This window comes from Euleptes europaea, chromosome 2 (genome assembly GCF_029931775.1).
Source record: "Euleptes europaea isolate rEulEur1 chromosome 2, rEulEur1.hap1, whole genome shotgun sequence".
NCBI classification, from domain to species: domain Eukaryota; kingdom Metazoa; phylum Chordata; class Lepidosauria; order Squamata; family Sphaerodactylidae; genus Euleptes; species Euleptes europaea.
In genome coordinates, this window is record NC_079313.1 from 11996300 (window position 1) to 12020463 (window position 24164).

A 24164-nucleotide genomic window follows, 5' to 3' on the forward strand; every position below is an offset into this window, starting at 1 on the left:
CTTATCCAGAAGGATAATTGAGCCATATGATTGAGCCATAACTCACACAGCCTTCACTTTTCCTTAGTAGCTTCTGAAAGATCCTGGACTCTGCTTATCTACCACCACACATAACCTGCACAGTGTAGCAGAAACACTCCTTTAACGTGGAGCTTGGCCCATAACCCTGACGCGGAAGCCAAGCGGATTGGCAGTCTGTCCAGGATAACACCATCAGAAAGTCCTCTGCTACTTAGAAAAGTGTAGTTTATTTTACAGTGCAAAGATATAATACAGGTACTTCTTTCACACTCTCCGCTCATAGCATCCCGCATAGAACTTTGGTTTCACTCCATTATATACACCTGGTGGACGCAGCCACCAATCACAGTAGATGCTTAGTCATCCTGACATGGCTACTGTATTGCATCAGCCACCTGGCTATAACTGGATCAGGCCAGCTTTCTCTAGCTCTCCAGGGACTTTCCAGGCTGATTGCATCATCACTAGATCCATCTGATCTAACCTGCACCTGCCAAACTAATCTGACAGCCTTGTAATCTTGACAGTTTTGATTATTATTGTTGTTATTATTATTATGTTCAATTTGTACCCTGCTCTATTTCCCTGCCAGGGCCGGAAGCAGGGCTGGGCTCAGAGCGGCTAACAATCGTTAAATAACCCAACACATAAAATTCAGCAGGACTATACACAAAAATCAATAAAAAATATAAACAATTATAAACAATGAGCCATTAAAACCTAATTATACTAATTGCCACCATTAATAGAACACTAAAGCCACAGAGAGTGACGGGGTGCGTGGGTGGGAATCAGGATGCAGGGAATATGAATTCTATTTGATATTAAAACATTCCCTGCATGTGTAAAAGTAGTAGTAGTAAAAGGAGCAGAGTTCTATCTCTGGATTCTCCCTGAATCACTAATTTTCTGTGTGGAACACACACTAACACCAGAAACACACCAGAAAGACAAGGCTTGGCTTAAACTATGTTCCCTGACATGTTAAGGTAGGTGCAGAAGATTGGAATACTTCTCTCTATCTTTTTAAACATTTCCTGCATATAGAAAACTAGCATCTCAGGGAGCAGGGCTCTTGTTCTTGCCTTCTTTGCATGCTAGTTTTCTAGATGCAGAGATGTGAATTCTACACACACATATGCCAGAAACGAAAAAGGGGGGGGGAACCTTAACCCTAAAAAAATCTAGAATAAGGTACCCTAAGGTCAAGAATCAACATGCACCATGGGACTAATATTGATATAAGTGATCTTATGAATGATACATAATAAATTTAATACATACACAAATAAACAACTTATATATAGCCCAGTTCAAGCCTCTATGTTATCTATTGTTAATTTTAAACATTCAAAACACATAAACACAAAAATCTGACCAGATAATAATACCAAAACTAACACCAAATGCATTTTGGTTGTAAAGCCTTCTTCAGTGGTCTGAATACATAAAATTCTGAATACACATGCCATTATACAAGAACATAAATATATATGTTACAATCTTTGTGACTGAGTAAAATGGTGTATGTGAAATTCAAAATGTATTTATACAATCTCCATCCAGGATTGCCTTTTTAGTAGGCTTCCACTGAAATACACTATTCAAAGTCTCTCAGTCATAAAGATATATGACGTCAAAATGGGTCAAACTACACACAATGTCTCTATAAGGAGCACCTTATAGAGCAGGGCTTCTTAAACTTTTTTCACTCGCAACCCCAAACCAAAGAAATTTTTACGCAACCCCAGGTATATAGGTATATAAAACAGGTATACAAACCAAACATTTACTGATAATAAATCATAAATAAATTTATTTTAAAACAATTCTTTGGGGGGGGTGTATGCCAAATTTTTCGTGACACCCCAGATTCAGTTACGCAACTCCATATGGGGTCGCGTCCCACAGTTTAAGAAACTTTGTAATAGAGATATTGTGCGTCGTCTTACCCATTTTGATTACATACATCTTTATGACTGCAGAGATTTGAATTCTACACTCACATAATCACAGATGTCCAGCACATTACTAGACAGTGGTTCTCAACCTTTTTTGTTCCATTCCCCCCTTTCACCATTGTTCAGAGTATAATTCCCCCCTTTCCAAGATAGTCATAAACTTTATTGAATATTGCAGATTAAATTAAAAGCAAACTATAATTGTGCAGATTGTCCATAATCTACAGGACATCACATTTTGCTGAATAGCGGTCCCAATTCCCCCCCCCCAGAACCCTAAAATTCCCACCCCCCCGGGGAAAATTGCCCCCTTGTTGAGAACCCATCACATGGCATGTCAGTGAGCAAAGTTCTAACCCAGACCTCTCTTTTTTTATACTAACTTTAAATGGAGGGGATTTTAAATGAATGCTTTAAAATGAATTTTAAATGAATGCTTCATCATACAACAAAACTATAACGTCCAGGAGGGGAAAAAATTAGGAGCTCTGTTCCCTGTCAGGCTAGCTTTCTACGTGCAAGGAATACCGCTGGCCTGTCCTATGAATACATTTCCCGCACTTGGAAAACTAGCACGAAACTGCCCAGCCAGGTAGGAATTCCCGCGGCAGAGGCATCCTGCGGCCAAGAGAGGGCAGCAAACATCCCTTTCCTCCGTCTCCCCTCCTTCCAGCTGCCCGGCAACGCCATCGCCCCGCCTCCTCATTGGCCCCGGCCGGCGGCCTCCTTCCCCATTGGCCGGGGGCCCGCCAGAGCCGCACGCGCCGCCGCCGCCTCTTCCCATTGGCCGGGACGGCCGCCGGTTCGCCCCCTCCGCTGTTCCCGCCCCCCGGCTTCCGCTTCCGGTGTGGAGGCGGCTGTGGGAGGAGGCGGAGGAGGGGAGGCGAGACAGAGAGGGAGGGAGACGCGCTGCCGGGGTGGGGGGCGGGCGAGAGCGGACCGGCGCCCCACCCGCCAACCCACCCGCCATGAGGCCGGCGGCCTGGGCCGGGGAGGCGGCCGCGAGCGGCGCGGGGGCGGCGCCCTGAGAAGCGGCCTGGCCAGGCAGGCGGAGGGAGACGCAGGAAGGCCCAGCCGAGCCATGGACAACCAGGTGAGGGGCAGGGGGCGGGCCCCGGGCGGAGGGGGCGTGGCCTGGCCGCTGTTCCTCGCCCCCACGTGGCGTGGCTGTAGGGAGGGAGGGAGCGGCAGGAGCCCCCCAAAGAGATGCTGGGGGGGGCGTGGCAGGAGGGCCAGGACTCACCCCTGCGAGGAGAAAGAGGAGCCCACCCCTTGGTGGAGGAGCTCGTTTGGATTGGAGGGGTGTGGGTCCCTGCCCCAAACCCAGGGAGCTGCTGTCATAACTGGCAGGGAGGGGGCCCCTGCTGTTTCTCCCCCCCCCCCATAGCATCTCAGATCTGGATTGGCTTGGGTGGTCCTTGCAGGTGGGACCTGTGGAGGGGAAGGGATGGTCGCTGCCCCTCTACAATCACGTGCCCCCCCCAGCAACAATAAAGGGTGTGTGTTGGGTTATGCTTTAGGGTCTCTATCAGTAGCTGTGGGGAACAAATGAACACACGAGGCTGCCTTATATTAAATCAGACCCTGGGTCCATCGAAGTCAGTATTGTCTACTCAGACCGGCAGTGGCTCTCCAGGGTCTTTCCCGTCACCTACTTGCCTGGTTCCTTTAACTGAAGATGCCGGGGATTGAACCTGGGACCTTCTGCATGCCAAACAGATGCTCTACCACTGAGCCACGCCCCCCCCCCAAGTCAGTATTGTCTACTCAGACCGGCAGTGGCTCTCGAGGGTCTCAGGCAGAGGTCTTTCGCATCACCTACTTGCCCGGTCCCTTTAACTGGAGATGCCAGGGATTGAACCCGGGACCTTCTGCGTGCCAAGCAGATGCTCTACAAACTGAATCACAGCCCCTCCCTATGAAGCTACCTTATACTGAATCAGGCCCTTGGTCCATCAAAGGCAGTATTGTCTTTTCAGACCGGCAGTGGCTCACCAGAGTCTCAGGCAGAGGTCTTTCGCATCACCTACTCACGTAGTCCCTTTCATTGGAGATGCCGGGGATTGAACCTGGGACCTTCTGCATGCCAAGCAGATGCTGTACCCCTGAGCCACAGCCGTGTGCATGTCCAAAAGAAGCGTAATGGGGGCAGGTGCCCCTCCAAATATAGTGAAACAAGACGGGCTTTGTCGTTTGAGGTAGGTTGGCTACTGTGGTTGAGGGCCCCTGTCATTGGGAGTGGGCCGAGGGAGAGAAAAGGAAGTCTTCCTCACTCCCTTTGGAAAAAGGAGATGGAGGGTGTGTGCTTGGTAGTCTCTTCCTTAATAGTTGAGGGTAATGGCTGGGCAGGGACTGAGCTCCCTGCAAAGAGGAGCTGTGAAATAGGGGAGAAGAGACCTCAGGGTTGTCTTGAAGTGTTTTGATCCCACGTACCTTGTGGTGATCCATGCAGCAGCAGCCGTGTATGGCCGGGGCTGTTGTTGCTGTTTGCGTTTTTGGGGAGGGAGGAAAAGCTTGGGGTTGGCAGTGACCCTCACCTAAGGTGAATTTCTAAAGGATCATAAGAACATAAGAAAAGCTGGATCAGGCCAAGGCCCATCAAGTCCAGCAGTCTTTTCACACTGTGGCCAATCAGGTGCGTCTAGGAAGCCCACAAACAAGACGACTGCAGCAGCATCCTGCCTGTGTTCTACAGGACCTAATATAATGGGCATGCTCCTCTGACACTGGAGAGAATAGGTGTGCATTAAGACTACTATCTATTTGGACTAGTAGCCATGGGTAGTCCTATTCTCCATGAACATATCCACTCCCCTCTTAAAGCCTTCCAGGTCGGCAGCCATCACCACATCCTGAGGCAGGGAGTTCCACATAAATCGCAAGTCAGCTGTGACTTGACAGCACACACACTGGGATTTGAGCTCTGGATTTCCTGATCTATAGCCTGTATTTCTAAATACCACAGTTTTGTTGACAGTAGTAATTATGCTTGGCACCTTTCACATAGGGGAGTTTAATAACCCTAACAAGCAGCCCTGTTAGGTTGGCCAACGTTCTGCTTTGATGTATGGGGAAAAGAAGAAACGAAGACAGTGTTAGCCTCCACCCAAGGAAGGCTTGAATGGGATTCTTGGCCTCATGCTTTTCTGCCCTGCTCTGCTGCTGCTCACCACTCATATGACGCTTTAAAATGTTCCTGATGCTTTGTACCGTTGTATTCTTGTAGTTCTTGCAAAATCCTTGCCTGCTAGGCCAGTATTGTGCTTCCCATCTTGCTGTAGGGGGACCTGAGGCTGAGAGAATACAGCAACTTGCTGACACTCCTTCCCCATGAGATTGGCACTAGTCACTCCGCAATTGCTGAGCATCATGTACGTGATGGGTCGCTGATTCTCGTGAATATGCGTTTGCTGCTCCGGTGGCAGCATCGCAAGACGTCTGTCATGTGTCAACCTAAATGGACCGCTATTGGTGCAGTGCCACAGGTAGAAATTTGGCACCGCCTCTGAGGGTGGGCGCTATACCTGTGGTGGGATAGGATTGTCTTCCACCTGTGTGCACTACAGTTTTTATGGACACGTGCACTTATGTATCTGGCTGAGGGTCCATTTTGTTGGCTTTCTGAGCTCTTGGGCAGACAGGAGATTTTCCTGGCCCTGCTACTTTAGAATCCTTTTTAACTGGTGATCCTGGAGATGGGGCCTCGGATGAGCAAACCATGCTTCCTGCCTCGGTGAGGCCCGGATTCGATGTCCAATGCAACTGCGTAACAGCTCCAAAAGGGTTGTTGAAACAACCAGAGGTCGCGTGGTCTTTTTAAGGCTCACAGAGCAGAAGCTGTCGTGAACTAGAGACGGCGTCCTTAGATGCGTGTCTGGCGCTCTGCATGTAATTCAGCCAATTTGTTCTCTGCGTGGTCCGGATGGCGTTCCCCAGGGTTACGCTTTCCGGGACATATTTCAGCTCCTGGCTGGTCTTCCAGGCTGTTGGCAATACAAACAGAGGGGAGATTAGATCTTTTTACAACCGTGGAATTTTCTCTTTTGGCCTGGAGAAGGAATGGGGGGGAGGGGATAAGATTCTGTTCCCTCTTGTGTCACATAGCACAGTGGGTATGTTTTTGGTTCTCATCCTAAGCAGACTGCCCCCCCCCCACTATATAAGGTGATGTTTCCAGCACAAAGCCTTTTCCACCTTTCTGGTGCCTTTTAGGAGTTTCTTAGATGTGCATTCGAGAGAGAGAAATAGAAAACGTTGTGGAGTTCGGTTTTCCTAATGGAGAACGCTGCGATCGTCTTGAGAGCCGTGCCAGATCCTTGCGCTTTCTGTCTTCCACGTGTGCAGCGCATGGAAGAAAGCACACAGCTTTTAGCTGCCTGCCCTACTTGTGCCTCAGTTTCAAACTAGTCGGGGCAGGTTGAGATGAGGCTGCTGGGATCCTGGCGGTCTTTGAGATTTGGCAGGCATTTCTCAGAAGTGACCTTTGCAGCCCAGGAAGACAATTCTTCCAAGTCCCAGCTGGAAGAGTACTAGCGTTTCTAGTTCCCTTTGCTCCAGGCAACGTTCTCTGTATTGACAAGGAAAACCCCCCTCCACTGTAAGGCGATGTTTGCAGCACAAAGCATTTTCCACCTTCTTGGTTCCTTTTAGGAGTTTATTAGATGTGTTGTAGCTTTGCAGGGAACTTGGAGTTCATGCTTGAGGGCAGAGTTGAAGTAGAGCGCTGGCCACAGTTTATGAGCATGTGCAAGGAAGTGTTGAGCATTCTCGTGGATCTACAGGATGCAAGGACTTGGTCGATTTCTCATGGAGGGGTCCGTGAAAAGTTTCCAAGGAACATCACTGACCTAGGAAACGGGAGGGGCCGTGGCTCAGCGGTAGAGCCTCTGCTCGGCACGCAGAAGGTCCCAGGTTCAATCCCCAGCATCTCCAGTTAGAGAGACTAGGCAAGTAGGTGATGCGACAGACCTCTACTTGATACCCTGGAAAGCTGCTGCCGGTCTGAGTAGACAATACTGACTTCGATGGACCAAGAGTCTGATTCAGTATAAGGCAGCTTCATGTGTTCCTGTCTTCCCCACCCCTGCTTATGCAGACCCTAAAGCAGGGGTGGGGAACCTCAGGCCCGGGGGCCATATGCGGCCCCTGAGGACATTTTTTGTGGCCCTCGGGAGCTCTGGGACCCTGCTGCAGAGGCGGGGGCGCAGGCCGGCCCTCCCAGAGGGTGTTCCTGGCACCACGGCTTACAGCAGCGCTGCGGCGCCCTTTGGACCTCCTCTCGCCGACTGTCGGCTGTTGAGCAGCGAGAGGGAGGGGGAAAGAGGCTGGCAGCTCCCGGCAGCAGAGCATGCATGCAGGAGCCGATTGGGCTTCGGGGGGGCCCTTTTGTGGACTCTGAGGAGGAGAGGGCATGGAGACTGGGGCCCGGTCGCGCGGGGCTCTGTGCGCAGCCGGGTGTGTGTGGGCAGGGGAGGCTAGGGCCCGGTCGCGTGGGGCCAGCGGGTGTGTGTGTGTGTGGGGGGGAAGGCTTTTCTCTCTTCATCTTTTTCTGTCACTCTTTCTCCTTTCTCTCCCTCTTTCTCCCTGTCAGCTCTTGACCCAAAGAACCAGAAATCACCACAGAGACAGTTAGAATCCAAGCAGATGGCTTTTACTGGTCAAATAGGCAATACAGTGCATATAGGATAAGATGACAGCTATGAGGGTCTTGCTCGTTAGTTGGCAATTTAAAGCTTGAAAAAGGCGGGAGATTACAGAGCACACAAAGCATAAACAGAGCACACTTTCCCAGGGGTAGCGTTCCCAGGCTTTGGTATGTGAAGCTGTCCTTGAAGTCTGGACGGTTCAGCAAAGGAACAGAGGCAACAGAGAAACCGAGATAACAGCCTGACATCCTGCTCCCCTTAAGGCCCCCTCCCATCCTGCAAGGGGGCTGGTCTGTCTGGGTAGGCAATGTGAAAGGCGTTGACGAGCTTGGGGGCGGAGACATCTCGTGCGCGAACCCACTCGTCATAGGCAGGGGGGAAGTGTTTCCAGCGAACTAGGTATTGTAAAACTCCATGGTGAATACGGGAGTCCAGGACCTTGGAGACCTCGAAATGTTCTTCCCCCCCCACCATTATGGGCTGTTCGGGAGGCAGTTCTGGATGCCATTGCGGAGAAGCAATATGGGGTTTCAGGAGGCTGATGTGGAAAACGGGGTGCACACGTCTTAAGGTTTTGGGGAGAGATAGTTCCACCGTAACAGGATTTATGCACCACCTCCACCTCCCGGAGCTCCCGTTCTACCTGCACCCGGAGCACCTGTGCCACCGGGTCAGCCTGTGCAACCGGGTCAACCCATACCCGGTCCTTGGAAACAGCTCAAGTTGAAAACTACGTATGATGGATCTCTTGAAGCCCTACCCTGTTTCTTTCATCAGGTGGACAGTTACATGCGAGAACAGGGACAATTGTTCCCTACCGAGGACAGCCGGGTGCGCTACGTAGCTTCCCTTCTGACAGGCAAAGCGGCCGACTGGATGGTCCTCCAATTCGACACCCGATCCCGCTCTATCCGTTCCCTCAACAATTTCATGACTGCTTTACGTAGGAGGTTTGAGGACCCCTTTCTGGGGGAACGGGCCAAAGCGGAGCTGCTACAACTAAGACAGGGCTCTACTCCAGTCCGAGAGTTTGCCGATGAATTCCAAAGACTGGCGAGCAAAATTGTGGGCTGTCCCGAGGCCACCCTAATTCACCATTTCAGGGAAGCCTTACACCCTGACGTCCTGAACTGGTCGTACATGCGGGGCGATCCCGACACTCTCGAGGATTGGATTCTATTAGCCGAAGAAGTAGAAAGCCGCCGGCGCTTTATTTCCCTTGTCCGCCAAAAACACAAGGAGAAAAGCGCCCAAAAGCCCCAGCCCAAGGCACCCCCCCCTATACGGAAGCCGACGCGTCCACCCCAGGAGCGCGAAACCCGATTCCAAAGGGGTGCCTGCCTCATTTGTGGGGAACAGGGCCACTTTGCAGCGGTCTGCCCGTACCGCCCTGAACCCTTTCGTCCCAGCACGGCAACTCGAGCTAGAGGACGACCGCAACGCAGAGGCACCGCGGCCACCCGCAGCGCAGCGTCGGGAAGACCCACACCCTCTGCACTTCACGCTGGAGACTCATCCGTCCTGCCTGCATCAACTGACCCAGCCGGGTCTCGGATTACAAGTGCCCCATTGGGGGACAACTTTCCCTCTTCGGACGAAGAGAACCCATGGACTTCTCCGGCTTTAAACCTGGAATCTCCCCTTGATTTGTCAAAAAACGGCTCCGGTCTGTGGTGAGTGGAGCGTCTCCACAGACCTCTGCAGATTCTCCTGCTAAACCGACAGCTCCCACCAAAGTAAAGGAAGTAGAAACCACCGTTTATGTAGACGCCATTCTACAACATCACGAAGGTGGCCCCCAACTACCCGTTAAAGCACTTATTGACTCTGGTTGCAGTCGCACTCTCATAAGCGCAGCCACATTCGCAGCACTCAAAGTCGAGTCCGAGGCTTTACCAGCCCCCGTCCAATTTGCCCAAATGGATGGGAGCCATTTCAAAGGGGGTCCAGTTGATCATCGCACTATAGGGGTGGCGATGGGAATTGGCTCCCACTGGGAACAAATCGACTTTACCATAGCCCCTATTCGATTCGAGGTGGTCCTGGGAATTAACTGGATTAAAGGTCATTGTCCCAGTATCGACTGGGACACGAACACAATCTCCTTTGACAACCCTAAATGCGATCAGCACCGACAGCAAGTTGCGGTGCTGTCTCCACCCGCTTCGGCATCACTCTCCGAGGTCCCATCAACACCAGCCCTCCCTGAAATATACCAAGACTTCGCAGATGTCTTTAACATTAAAGAATGTGATGCCTTACCCCCTCACCGGGCTACTGACTGTGCAATTGAAGTGGTGAAGGACTGCACATTAACCAAAAGTAAAATCTACCCAATGAGCACTTCCGAGCGCACTGTGCTTCGGGACTTTTTGGACAAAAACCTTGCCAGAGGGTTCATTCGCCCATCGAATGCTCCCAACTCAGCCCCCGCGTTTTTTGTCCGAAAAAAGGAGGGCGACCTACGCCTCTGCATTGACTTCCGAAAACTCAATGCAGTTACTCAAACCAACGCCTATCCTATACCCCTAATTTCAGATATCTTGGGACAACTACAAGAAGGACGTATTTTTTCTAAATTGGACCTGGTAGAAGCCTACTACCGCGTCCGCATCCGAGAGGGGGACGAACCCCTCACTGCCTTCTCCAGCTGCTTTGGAATGTTTGAATTCCTTGTGATGCCCTTCGGGTTAAAAGGGGCCCCGGGGGTCTTCATGCAACTCATCAATGAAATCCTTCATGATTTACTATACCGCGGAGTAGTGGTTTATTTAGACGACATTCTCATTTATTCAAAAACCATGGACGAGCATGTCACATTGGTCCGAGAAGTTCTGCGCCGCCTACGCAACCACCAACTCTTCGCAAAGCTGGCTAAATGCGAATTTCACCAGAGCAAAATAACTTTCTTGGGATACATAATCTCCCACCATGGCCTTAGCATGGACCCGGACAAGGTCCGTTCCGTCCTCGAATGGGCACCTCCCTCCAACCGCAAGCAAGTACAACAATTCCTGGGCTTTGCTAATTTCTACCGTGGATTTATTCCAAACTTCGCCCAAATAGCACTGCCCATCACTGACCTTCTAAAAACCAAAGGTAAAGAAAACTCTGCCACATTGCCCTCCGCTAAAATACTGTGGACTGATCAATGCCAAGCCGCCTTTGTAGCTCTCAAACGCCTTTTCACATCAGAACCGGTGCTACGGCACCCAGACCCTAATCGAATGTTCATTGTGCAAGTCGATGCCTCCGACGTGGCTATGGGGGGGCCCTGCTGCAAAAAGGACCTAATGGTCTCCTTCATCCTTGCTCTTATTTCTCTAAGAAGTTTGTGCACTCCCAATTGAACTGGCCTATTTGGGAGAAAGAAGCCTCAGCTGTTCACCATGCTCTTATTCTTTGGCGACAATTCCTAGAAGGGTCCAAAGTCCCCTTCGAAGTTTGGACCGATCACAAGAATCTGGCCGCCCTCACAGGAACCCATAAATTATCTGCAAAACAACAACGTTGGGCGGAATTCTTTGCTCAGTTTCGTTTTGTCCTGAAGCATGTCCCAGGAAAACAAAACGTTCTCGCGGATGCTCTCTCCCGATTGCCTCAATACCCGGCAAAACTCGATCGGCCAACAGACTCTTTATTTACGCCCGCACAAAGAGAAGCCCTACCCGTATTGGCTGTACAAACCCGATCCCAAACGCTACCCCAGCGACAACACACAGTCACCAGCGGGCAGACCCCTCCAACCCTACCGGCTGCTCTCCTGCCTCCTCAACGGAACACCGCGATGGCTCCGGCTCCAGCTCCGACTCCTTCAACTCAACCGGCCACCCAGCCGCCTGAAGTCTACGCTCCGCAACACGTAAGCGTTTCCCCTTTGCCAACCCCCCTACCTGCTCCTACTACTACTTTGAACGAGGGGGGGGGTTCCCGTCTCCGATTCTTTCTTAAAGTTCCTTCGGGAACACTGCCTTATGGAACATTCTGATCACATCCTGCCTCCTGGTGTTGTTGAACAAGGGGGCTCTTGGTACAAAGACTCAAAATTGTATGTACCCAAAGCGCTCCGAAAAGACATCTTACACTTGGCCCATGGAATGAAAACCGCAGGGCACTTTGGGTTTCTAAAGACCCTTCACCTGTTGCGCAGACAGTTTTGGTGGGGGGGGATGCGTTCTGATATTGACTCTTTTATTCGCAGCTGTCCTATTTGCGCCACAGTCAAACGATCTTAAGGCAAGCCCCCAGGACTACTGCAACCGCTTGAAATACCCTCCAAACCCTGGGAAGTGATTGCTATAGATTTTATGACGGATCTCCCTCTCAGCGGGGGAAAAACTGTACTGTGGGTTATCACTGACTTATTTTCTAAGCAAATACATTTGGTTCCATGCGCAGGGATCCCCTCCGCTCAGAAATTGGCCTGCTTCTTTGTGTCACATGTCTTTAGACTACATTCGTTTCCGCGCAAAATAATCTGCGACCGCGGCAGTAGCTTTGTTGCAAAGTTTTGGAAAGCTTTTCTCAAATTGGTGGGGGTGGAGCAAGGATTGTCTAGTGCATACCATCCCCAAACGGATGGCCAGACCGAACGTGTTAATGCTGTACTTGAATGTTATTTGCGCTGTTATGTCAATTACCACCAAGATAACTGGGTAGAACTGTTACCTTTTGCAGAATATGCTTACAATAATGCTGTACATCAATCCACTGGTTTCAGCCCGTTTTATGCAATATATGGACAGGACTTCGGTCCTATCCCCCCTGTAGAGGCTGTGGAAGGGGAGGGGGATGCCGTCATTGCCTCTTGGGCGCACACCCTCCGCACTACATGGCCCTGGCTGATTAGCAATCTTGCCCGGGCCAAGCGCTTATACAAAGCACAAGCCGATAAGCATCGGTCCCCCGGTGGGGACCCACAAGTAGGTAACCTGGTATACCTATCCACCAAGAATCTGCGTTCCACCCGCCCGTGCCATAAACTCAACGCTAAGTACATTGGCCCATTTCCCATCACTCGCATCATAAATCCTGTTACGGTGGAACTATCTCTCCCCAAAACCTTAAGACGTGTGCACCCCGTTTTCCACATCAGCCTCCTGAAACCCCATATTGCTTCTCCGCAATGGCATCCAGAACTGCCTCCCGAACAGCCCATAATGGTGGGGGGGGGAAGAACATTTCGAGGTCTCCAAGGTCCTGGACTCCCGTATTCACCATGGAGTTTTACAATACCTAGTTCGCTGGAAACACTTCCCCCCTGCCTATGACGAGTGGGTTCGCGCACGAGATGTCTCCGCCCCCAAGCTCGTCAACGACTTTCACATTACCTACCCAGACAGACCAGCCCCCTTACAGGATGGGAGGGGGCCTTAAGGGGAGCAGGATGTCAGGCTGTTATCTCGGTTTCTCTGTTGCCTCTGTTCCTTTGCTGAACTGTCCAGACTTCAAGGACAGCTTCACATACCAAAGCCTGGGAATGCTACTCCTGGGAAAGTGTGCTCTGTTTATGCTTTGTGTGTTCTGTAATCTCCCGCCTTATTCAAGCTTTATATTGCCAACTAACGAGCAAGACCCTCATAGCTGTCATCTTATCCTATATGCACTATATTGCCATAGTTGCATATATGATAAGATGACAGCTATGAGGGTCTTTTTCTGTCTCTGTCTTTGTCTCCCTCCGTCCTTTTCTTTGTCTCCCTCCGTCCTTTTCTTTCTTTCTCCCTTTCTCCCTCCCTCCCTTTTCCACTGTTTTCCTTCCTCCCTTACCGATCAACTGTGGGCTGCGCCTCCCTGGCACCTCGTTTGCTCGGGCCCACTGCTGGCTGCCCTTCCGCTTGGGAGGGGGAGGGGGGGCACCCCGCAGGCATTCTCTGTGTGGCCTCCCCTGGGGTTGCCAACCTCCAGGTGGTGGCTGCAGACCTGGCAACCCTCACCTCTTCCCCCCCCACCGGGAGATCTACACCTGGTATGGCCCCTGAATGATGTCATAAATGTGCCAATGGCCCTTGGCAGGAAAAAGGTTCCCCACCCCTGCCCTAAAGCATAACCAAACACACACACTTTATTGTTGCTGGGGCCATGTGATTGTAGAGGGGCAGCTACCATCCCTTCCCCTCCACAAGGTCCAACCTGCAAGGACCACCCAAGTCAATCCAGATGTGAGATGTGTTCATCGGAGGGCTCGGTGGTAGAACCCAGATTTGATCCATTTAAGAGAGGTTTCAGCCTGCAGCTGTTGGAAGAGGTTGGGGAACCAATAACGGCAGACGATAAATAACTACATGGATCACTCACTATCATTTATTATGATGGTCGTTGACCAAACAAGTTGTTTTAAAAATCACCTTTACATACCCCATTTCAATAGTATAAGACCAATACATTTTAGTTAAATATTAAACAAAATATTGATATCTTTAAAACGAATGCTGCTGCCAAGGGAAGTAAGTTCAGACGCCCGATGGCAAAAAACACCTTTTCATTTCTGCTTAGATTTCTGGAAATTATATACTGTTTGACAGAACTTGGCCACCTGCTTTGTTACCTGTGGAAATTCATCCTTAATGAGGATGTCGACTCTGTAGGGTTCAGCAAAACCCGTGCTCTTTCTAAAATAGGGTCTAAGATCTTTGCCCGGTCCTCATTTTAATAGCTACACCTAAGAAGGACATGTTTCAGTGTTTCCGGTTCTCCACTACTAAAGCCACCTGGATCAACGGTCTGACTCTTTTGACTGGAAATAGACTGCATTGGATGGAGCACCAGAGCCCTACATGTCCCATTTAGCGTTGGGCTGTTTTACAAAGATGCATGTTTCCCCATCGCTTCCCCGTGCCACCTGTCGGTCACACAAAAGTATATGGTCAAGCATGTTTTCATGTCTCTGACAGACAATTAAGCTAGGGGTTATTATTAACTTTGGGCTGCCTTCTTGTTTCCCCATAACCCCCATCCCGTGTTGCGCTCCTCCCTTTTTCCTTCTAGTGTACGGTCCAGGTGAAGTTGGAGCTGGGGCACCGTGCCCAGCTGCGGAAGAAGCCCACCACCGAGGGCTTCACCCACGACTGGATGGTCTTCGTGCGCGGCCCTGAGCACTTTGAGATCCAGCACTTTGTGGAGAAAGTGGTCTTTCGGCTACATCAGAGCTTCCCGAAACCAAAACGCGGTGAGTAAGCATCTCTCTCTGTGTGTGTGTGTGTGTGTGTGTGTGTGTGTGTGTGTGTGTGGGGTGGTAGAAAATGCCATCAAATTGCAGCCGACTTAGGGTTTTCGAGGCAAGAGACGTTCAGAGGTGGCTTGCCGTTGCCTGCGTCTGCATAGTGACCCTGGACTTTCTTGGTGGTTTCCCATCCAAATACTACCCAGGGCCAACCCTGCTTCGCTTCCGAGATCAGGCTAGCCTGGATGAGTACATATGTAAACCAAGACCAAGAGAATTTATTGTCTATGGCCGATGGCCGTCACAAATAACTAAAACATAGTAATACAACCAACGGTAGTACATACAACTGGCTAAAACATGGTAATGCAGCAATATAAATAAACAAATCAGCGATTAAAATAACAGATACCAGAATGTACTCACTCACTGTTTTAAACTTAATTGGTAACTCCTTCAGAAACCTTATATCTTATTTTCTTTGCTGCTTGGGCAAACAAAGAAACCCTGTGTGTTACGTGAACATCGATGTCAGACAGTAGAAATTAGATTTTATCCTCATCTGAATATACCATAATAACCGATAATATTCCTGCTAAAAATTTGGCCGTAGGACCTTCATACAGGGGGGAGTACATATGTATAGTCTGGGGCAGGTGCAGTTAAGAGGCCTGAATGAACCATATGTCCCGGTCTTATATTGTTGGTAGAATACCCGCTCTTGCTACTTGATAGAACATCTTTGCGGAGGATACCCCTTTCTATGGCTTCTAGCCACGCTCGCTAAGTGGAAGCTCCAGTTTACCCCTGACAACCAGAGTCTTGGGAACAAACTGAGAGGGAGGCTACTGCTTGAGGGCTCCATTTGAGGGCTTCCGGAGGCACTTGGCCACCTGTTGTCAAAAACTGGGTGCTAGACATTTTCCAGCCGGGCTCTTAGGATACGCTTCGTGCTGGCATCAGTCGCCACTTGCTGCTTTGTTTATTTTTTAAAAGGAAAGTTGTGTTGGGTGGTAACGATTGCCTCCTTTCATGAGGGTGTGGTGGTTAGGAGCAGTGGACTCTAATCTGGAGAACCAGGTTTGATTCCCCACTCTCCCACATGAGCGGCGGACTCTAATCTGGAGAACTGGGTTTGATTCTCCACTCCGCCACATGAGTGGTGGACTCTAATCTGGTGAGCTGGGTTTGATTCCCCACTCCTCCACATGAAGCCTGCTGGGTGACCTTGGGACGGTCACAGTTCTCTCTGAACTCTCTCGACCGCACCTGCCTCACAAGGTGCCTGTTGTGGGGAGGGGAAGGGAAGGCGATTGTAAGCCGTTTGATTCTCCTTAAAAGTTAGAGACAGTCGGCATATAAAAACCAACTTTTCTTTTTCTATGATGATGACCTTCTTAGTATTCATAGAGGGCTTTGGAGCGTCCACTTCGCATGCGTTATCTTGCTAATTTCCTAGAGATAGCCCTGTATGGCCGATCATTAAGGCCATGCAGATGTCACAGACGCAGGGTCCTGGGGACTGAAGCAGAGTGAGAAGGTGGCAGGCAAGCAGCCCTTTCAAGTTTGGCGGCAGACCTGCTTTGAACACATGAAGCTGCCTTATACCGAATCAGACCCTTGGTCCATCAAAGTCAGTACTGTCTGCTCAGACCGGCAGCAGCTCTCCAGGGTCTCAGGCAGGGGTCTTTCACATCACCTACTTTCCTAGTCCCTTGAACTGGAGATGCCAGGGATTGAACCTGGGACCTTCTGCATGCCGTGCAGATGCTCTACTGCTGAGCCACAGCCCCTCCCCTTGAATTTGCTCCTTGCTCGGGCTGTGCCACCGTAGGCTCAAAGCTTAACTCCATTTACGCTTACTTCTCAGTCTGCAAAGAGCCCCCGTACAAAGTGGAGGAGTCTGGCTATGCTGGCTTCATCATGCCCATTGAAGTTCACTTCAAAAACAAGGTAAGCGTCTCATCTTCTCTTCTTTCTCTCCCTCCCCCATTCCTTTCAAAGCGAAGTGGCTAGCCGGTATCTCAGAACTGGGTTCTGGCAGCCCTGTATCGCTTTCTTTGCATTGCTTGCTCATAGACGTCTAGGAAAAGCAGCTTGCTTACTCTTCTCCCACCCCAGTCTTGCTTGTTGATCTTGTGTGTGTGTGTGCAAAGTGCCGCCAAGTCGCATCCGACTTACAGCAGCCCCTGGTTGGATTTTTAAGGAAAGAGATGAACAGAGATGGTTTGTCATTGCCTTCAAGGGAAGTAATACTACCACTGTATTCTGCATTGGTCAGACTTCATTAGGAATACTGTGTCCAGTTTTGGGCTCCAGAATTTAAGAAGGATGTTGACAAGTTGGAGTGAGTCCAGAGGAGGGCGACTAGAATGGTCAGAGGTCTGGAATCCATGCCCTATGAGGAGAGACTTAGGGAGTTGGGTTTTGTTTAGTTTGAAGAAGAGAAGGTTGAGGGGTGACATGACAGCCAAGTTTAAATATTTGAAGGGATGTCATGTTGATGAGGGAACTAGCTTGTTCTCTGTTGCTCCAGAGACTAGGACACGGAGTAATGGATTTAAACTAATAGAAAAGCGATTCCACCTAAACATTAGGAAGAACTTTCTGATGGTGAGGGCTGTTCGATGGTCCCCGTCTTTGGAGGTCTTTAAGCAGAGGCTAGATGGCCCTCTGTCGGGAGTGCTTTGATTGTGGGATCCTGCATGGTGGGGGAGGGGGGTTGGACTGGATGGCCCTTGTGGTCTCTTCCAACCTTGTGTGATTTCGTGAATTTCCTGCATTGTGCAGGGGGATGGACTAGATCACCCTGGTGGTCCCTTCCAACTCTATGATTCTTCTACGTAGCAACCTTGGTGGTTTCCCATCCAAATACCAATGGGGGGCAGGGGGTGACCCTGCTTAGCTTCCGAGATCTGATGAGATCGGGCTAGCCCGGGCCATCCAGGTCAGGGCCTAGGTGACTTACCGCCCTCCAAAAAGTACCCAAAGGTAAGCAGGGCCATTAAATGCTGCCAGTGAACCATCAAATTGCAGTCATGAATAAATGACCGGGTGAAGAGCATCTGTCAAACATCAAACCGGCAGCAATGAGTATTAGGGTCAAGCAGCAGCTTACCTGTCGGATGCTGAAGCAGAGAAGTTTTGAAAACCAAGCGATGCCTCAGTTTCCTTCCCTGCTGCAATAATCTTATCATTCTTCCATAATCTTATCCATCATCTTATCATTCAAGTGTGCAATGGACATGCTTTCCTATTGTGAGAACTGGATGTCTGTCAGTGGCTGGCTTTTGTGTTCTGCATTTCTGCAGAGAGCCAGCGTGGTGTAGTGGTTAAGAGCGGTGGACTCTGATCTGGAGAACCGGGTTTGATTCCCCACTCCTCCGCATGAGTGGTGGAGGCTAATCTGGTGAACTGGGTTGGTTTCCCCATTCCTCTGCATGAAGCCTGCTGGGCTAGTCACACTCTCTCAGCCTCACCTACCTCACAGGGTGTCAGTTGTGGGGAGGGGAAGGGAAGGTGATTGTAAGCCAGTTGGATTCTTCCTTAAGTGGTAGAGAAAGTTGGCATATAAAAACCAACTCTTCTTCCTTTCTTTTTTACTTAGTTATTAGTCTAGATATATACAAGGTGGTGGGGAATCTGCTCTTTGGTTTTTAATCTTTTGTTTGGTTTATTTTTATGGCATAGTGGTTAAGAGCAGCGGACTGTAATCTGGTGAACCGGGTTTGATTCCCCATTCCTCCACATGAAGCTTGCTGGTATATCTTGGGCCAGTCACAGTTCTCTCAGAACTCTCTCAGCCCTACCTACCTCACAAGGTGTCTGTTGCGGGGAGGGAAAGGGAAGGTGATTGTAAGCCATTTTGAGACTCCTTAAAGGTAAAGAAAAGCGGGGTATAAAAACCAACTCTTCTTTTTAATGATGATTTAATTATGACCTTCAACACCTTGTAGATCCGTTCGGATTAAACCGTAGGGTAATAAGGCTGGCTGTTTGTCTGGAGGGCAGAATGTAGAGTGAGCTCTCCCTGCCTTAAAAAAACATAGAATCATAGAGTTGGAAGGGGCCCTACAGGCCATCTAGTCCATCCCCCTGCTCAATGCAGGATCAGTCCAGAGCATCCCTGACAAGTGTTTGTCCAGCCTCTGCTTAAAGACTGCCAGTGAGGGGGAGCTCACCACCCCCCTAGGTAGCTGATTCCATTGTTTTGTAAGGCCATCTCTAGAAGGGGAAAATGGAACCTCCAGGTTCAGGGGCAGTTTTCCTCCAAATAGTAGGGGACAGGGTGTGAGCTGGCGCGCCTAAGTGCAAACCCTTCACGAGGCTGTTGTCACAGGAGGAACCCAAGAGAGTTTGCTTCACCTACGACCTCTTCCTGAATCTGGAGGGGAACCCGCCTGTCAACCACCTGCGCTGTGAGAAGCTGACCTTCAACAATCCAACGAAGGATTTCCGACGCAAGCTGATCAAGGCTGGAGGGGTGAGTAGCACCATGTGTCCTCCAGCATGGTGTAGTGGTTAAGAGCGGTGATTTGGAACGGGGGACTCTGGAGAACTGGGTTTGATTCCTCACCTTTCCACATGAGCAGTGGATGCTAATCTGGTGAACTGGGTTGGTTTCCCCACTTTTCCACATGAAGCCAGCTGGGTGACCTTGGGCTAGTCACCACTCTCTTAGAGCTGTCTCAGCCCCACCTACCTCACAGGGTGTCTGTTGTGGGGAGGGGAAGGGAAGGTGATTGTAAGTAAGCTGGTTTGATTCTTCCTTAAGTGGTAGAGAAAGTTGGCATATAAAAAAGAACTCTTCTTCCTTCTTCTTCCTCCTCCTCCTCCAAGCCAAGGCAGCCCTCCCCCCGGGCTGGCAAACCTGCTGCAGGCAGCCACCCCCCTCTCCAGATCTGGATTGGCAAGCCTGCAGTGAGCTCGCCAGCTGAGGCAATCCCCTCCCACTCCTGATCTGGGCATCAAATTTAATGGTGCACATGGCCCGTCCCGACCAAGTGATATTTTTGTAACAAATGAGCTCAACACCCCTGATTTAGAACTTGGTACGTGTGGCGTGTGACACATCGCTGAGCAGTCATTGGTCAGCGCCCAAGAGTTGTCAGTGTTTTATGGTCTCCTTTCAACGTCACTGTTCCTTGGAACCCGAGCCACCTTCGCACCGGAGGTGAACTGGACAACAGCTTCACCCGCAGGACAGATACAACCTTAATGCACTTCAGTGCGCTTTGGTGTTGTTCATTTAACTGTAAGGAATCGGTCATTAGAATGCTGAAGTTTTCACCCTGCGGTGTTCCAATCAAAGGCGCTTTGGGCGGCATACTGATCTCGGGAAAGTCTAGGATGATCTTAGCAGAGGGGTAGCCAGGTCTATAGTAGCAGTTGCCGATAACTCCCTCGCTCTTGCTTCCTTAGGTCATGGTGATGCCAGAAGGAGCAGAAACCGTGTCTCGGCCCAGTCCTGACTACCCCATGCTGCCCACAATACCGCTGTCGGCTTTCTCTGATCCCAAGAAGACCAAACAGTCCCATGGGACCAAGGTGGGTGGCTTTGGAGCTGCGAAGGGTTCGGTGCTCTCGTTTCCAAAGCCGAGAGATCTAGAAACTTCATTTTGAAACAAATGCTGCTGAGTCATAAATCCAAGTGACAGAATCTTTGCACATCAGACTCTTTCTCCGCTTTAGGGTGGCTGGTTTGGACGGAATTATGCCCCCAGCATAGTAGGGTCAGGGGGTTTTAGCCCGTGGAATGCGACTCGGGCAGACATGGAAAATTGTGTTTTTACGGCATTCGCTTGATTAAAAAAAACATAAAACCCTCGGAATCATCAACATAAAACCCTCGGCATCATCAATGAGTTTGATACTCATTACGAAAGCAAGCGCAGCTAATTGTTCTTGCAAAACAAATTGCGTTTCCTTGAAAAGTGTGGCGTCGTTACAACTTCTGACAGCCTCCGGCGAGGTTCCTATACAATGGGATTGCTTCACTAAACTGTTATCATCGAGCAGCCAGCTCTTGCAAGATCAAGGTGCGGGGGCTGGGAGATGGTCTAAAAAGCAAAGTGACAGCAGCTGTTTATTTATTTGTTTATTTTTTGTTATATAAAGGGATACAGAAAAAAGAAAAAGGATACAAGGGGAAAAACAAGCAGGTCCGCATTTCTGTGTCCAAGCCACCATCTTATAATACATTTTTGTCCCCCGTCACCAACTTTAGACTTTGATTGATAAACTTTAACCTTTATCAATAACATATTCCATATCTGAGATAGTCATGTAATAAAATATAAAGGAAAGAATGGAAAGCCGTTCATTGATCAGTAATTGCAAGATATTGACTATTATAGTAAAGCTTATAAGTGATTCAAATATCTTCTGTATTAATTAAACTTATTTATTTATTTTAGAACATGTCTTTTTGGCTGCCCTTCCCCACTCGCTTAGGCGGGTTAGGTTCCCCCAAGAAAAAAAAATCTGACAACTTTCTTTTAAAAGTGGTTGTCCTAAGCAGGCGGCTGAGCCATTCTCCCTCTCTGGAGATGGTGGTGGCGGCGGTTTAACAAGTGGGGCTGCTCTAGGGGCTGTGACCCACTGTCTCTCCCTAGTAGCTGGAGCCCCCACTCTCGTTGCTTCCTCGTTCCTCAGGCATCTTTCAGTGGAGCTTTGAAGGGAGCTTTGACTCTCAAATGCTCACGCCCTGACAACCTTGTTGGTCTCCAAGGTTCTACTGGTTGTGTATTCAGCTGTTCTAAGAATATAGGAACATAAGAAAGGCTATGCAGAATCAAGTCCAGCAGTCTGTTCACACAGTGGCCAACCAGGTGCCTCCAGGAAGGCAACAAGCAAGACGATGGCAGCAGCATTCTCCTGCCTGTGTTCCACAGGGCCTAATAGAATAGGCCTGTTCCGCTGATCCTGGAGACTATAGGTCTGCATCGTGACTAGTATCCCTTTTGACTAGTAGCCATGAATACCCCTCCATGAACATGTCCCCTCTGAAAGCCTTTCAAGTTGGCAGCCATCACCACATCTTGGGGCAGGGGAGTTCCACAATTTAACTATGCATTGTGTGAAGAAATACTTCCTTTTATCTGTTTTGAATCTCTCACCCTCTAGCTTCAGCCAGCGACCCCGCATTCTGGTATTATGAGAGAGGGAGAAAAGCTTCTCCCTGTCCACTCTCTCCATACCATGCATAATTTTATAGGCCTCCATCATGTCTCTCCTTACCTGCCTTCTTCCCAAGCTAAACAGCCCAAAGCGTTTTAACCTCTCCTCATAGGGCAGTCGCTGCTGCAGACCAACACAGCTACCCCTTTGAAATCAAGTACGATGTGCCCATTTGGATCGCTGAGCCGTGGCTTGGGATCGGTCAGTTAGTGGCAGCTGGCGCGAAGTGAGTTTGTGCTCAGCGTGATTGCCCAAGCCAACCGGTTTGTGTCCCCGCTCTCGCTCTGCTTCTGGAAGCTCTTGCCCTGTGGCAGACGACGCTTGGCTCCGAGCCGGGGTTATCTTGAGAAGTGGCAACCCCGCTTCGGCTTCTGAACTCGTGCAGTCCCTGGCTTGTTGTGGCGTCTGACCCATCACAATTTGCTAAAACAAATAAATAAAATACAAATATAATAGTTTAGCATGTAGAATATTAAATAGATAATGGACTACTAAGCCCTTTGCAGAAGAGCCCTGTGGCTCAGAGTGGTAAGCTGCAGTATTGCAGTCCAAAGCTCTGCTCGTGACCTGAGTTCAATTCTGTCGGAAGTCGGTTTCAGGTAGCCGGCTCAAGGTTGACTCAGCCTTCCATCCTTCTGAGGTCGGTAAAATGAGTACCCAGCTTGCTGGGGGTAAAGGGAAGATAACTGGGGAAGGCACTGGCAAACCACCCCGTAAACAAAGTCTGCCTAGTAAACGTCGGGATGTGACGTCCCCCCATGGGTCAGGAATGACCCGGTGCTTGCACAGGGGACCTTTACCTTTACCTATAAGCCCTTTGCAGACAAATAAACTGAATGCTTCCGATTCCTGTAATGCTTCCTTTCTACTGAACAATTGTTCACCCCATTTTCTGGAGAAGGTAGCACAATTTTTAAAGAAAGCTGTGTGTGTGTGTTAAGTGCCATCAAGTTGTTTCCGACTCGAATCAGAGTCAACCTATGAATCAATGTTCTCCAAAGTGTCCTATCCTTGACAGCCTTGCTCAGATCTTGCAAACTGAGGGCCGTGGCTTCCTTTATAGAGTCAGTCCATCTCTTGTTGGGTCTTCCTCTTTTCCTGCTGCCTTCAACTTTTCCTAGCATGATTGTCTTTTCCAGTGACTCTTGTCTTCTCATAATATGTCCAAAGTATGACAGCCTCAGTTTAGTCATTTAACTTCTAGGGTCAGTTCAGGCTTGATCTAAAACCCACTGATTTGTTTTTTGGGGGCTGTCCAGGGTATCTGTAAAGAATGCTATAGAACGCCGCAAATCAGTTAAACAGATGGATGTATCAACTCACAACACTATCTTATGCAAGTGTTTTTTAACCATTTTGTAAGGTTACATCTCAAATATTTGTATTTTTACACGCTATCATGTGTATAGTGATTTTATGCCAATAAAGGTCGGTTGCAAGGAAATAAATAATGGGATATACTAAAACATTTCAATTCAAAAGAAAAGTAGCTGCTTCTTCTGACACTCCATTAGATTTTATTTTCTTTGCTGCAAGAGCAAACAAAGAGACTCTATATGATGCATATGCATCAATATCTGATAACAGAAATATAATTTTATCTGCATCCGAGTGTATATTGAGACCGGATAATATTCCTGCCAAAGATTTAGCCCTGGGGGACTGCATACAATGGGCAAAATAGAATGTAATGAGGCAAATCCAGAGTTGAGGATCCACAAGTACAAAGAAGTTGGCGTTCTCTTGGTGCTCGAGAATCAATGGGTTGAAATTAAACCAAAAGAGTTTCTGTCTAGACCAGTGGTTCCTAACCTTTTTTTGGCCATGCCCCACCTAAGCATCTCTAAAATCCTGATGCCCCCCCCCCCGTGACATATAATTCTTATTATTCAAAAAGTGAACTATTCACGTGGAGGAAGTCTAAAAGGCCACTAACCTGGTCTAATCAAGCTTCCAAAGAACATGGCATCCATGAAAGAGAAAAATAAAAGAACAAAATGACAGTTTACTATACAATAAAATAAAAGTACCTAACAAATTCAAAATACAATTTGAGCTCACCTCAAGATAAGTAGACTAAAGTTAGCGAGATCCTCATTCTCGAATTGCCCCCTTTAAAAATCAAATTGCCCCCCTGTGGGGCGTGTGCCCAATGTTGGGAACCACTGGTCTAGACATTAGGAATAATTTTCTGAC

At 49.2% G+C, this 24164-nt stretch overlaps 1 protein-coding gene across 1 annotated transcript in view; it reads left to right on the forward strand.

Moving 5' to 3' along the window:
- Positions 1–2920: 2920 nt before the first annotated feature.
- Positions 2921–24164, forward strand: part of MLLT1 (MLLT1 super elongation complex subunit) — a 50579-nt gene continuing 29335 nt past the window's right edge. The window contains exons 1-5 of the mRNA XM_056844370.1: positions 2921–3075; positions 14615–14795; positions 16660–16742; positions 19129–19272; positions 20211–20336. Coding sequence (XP_056700348.1) covers positions 3064–3075; positions 14615–14795; positions 16660–16742; positions 19129–19272; positions 20211–20336 — 546 coding nt within the window. The 5' untranslated portion in view covers positions 2921–3063. The remainder of the gene's footprint in view (positions 3076–14614; positions 14796–16659; positions 16743–19128; positions 19273–20210; positions 20337–24164) is intronic.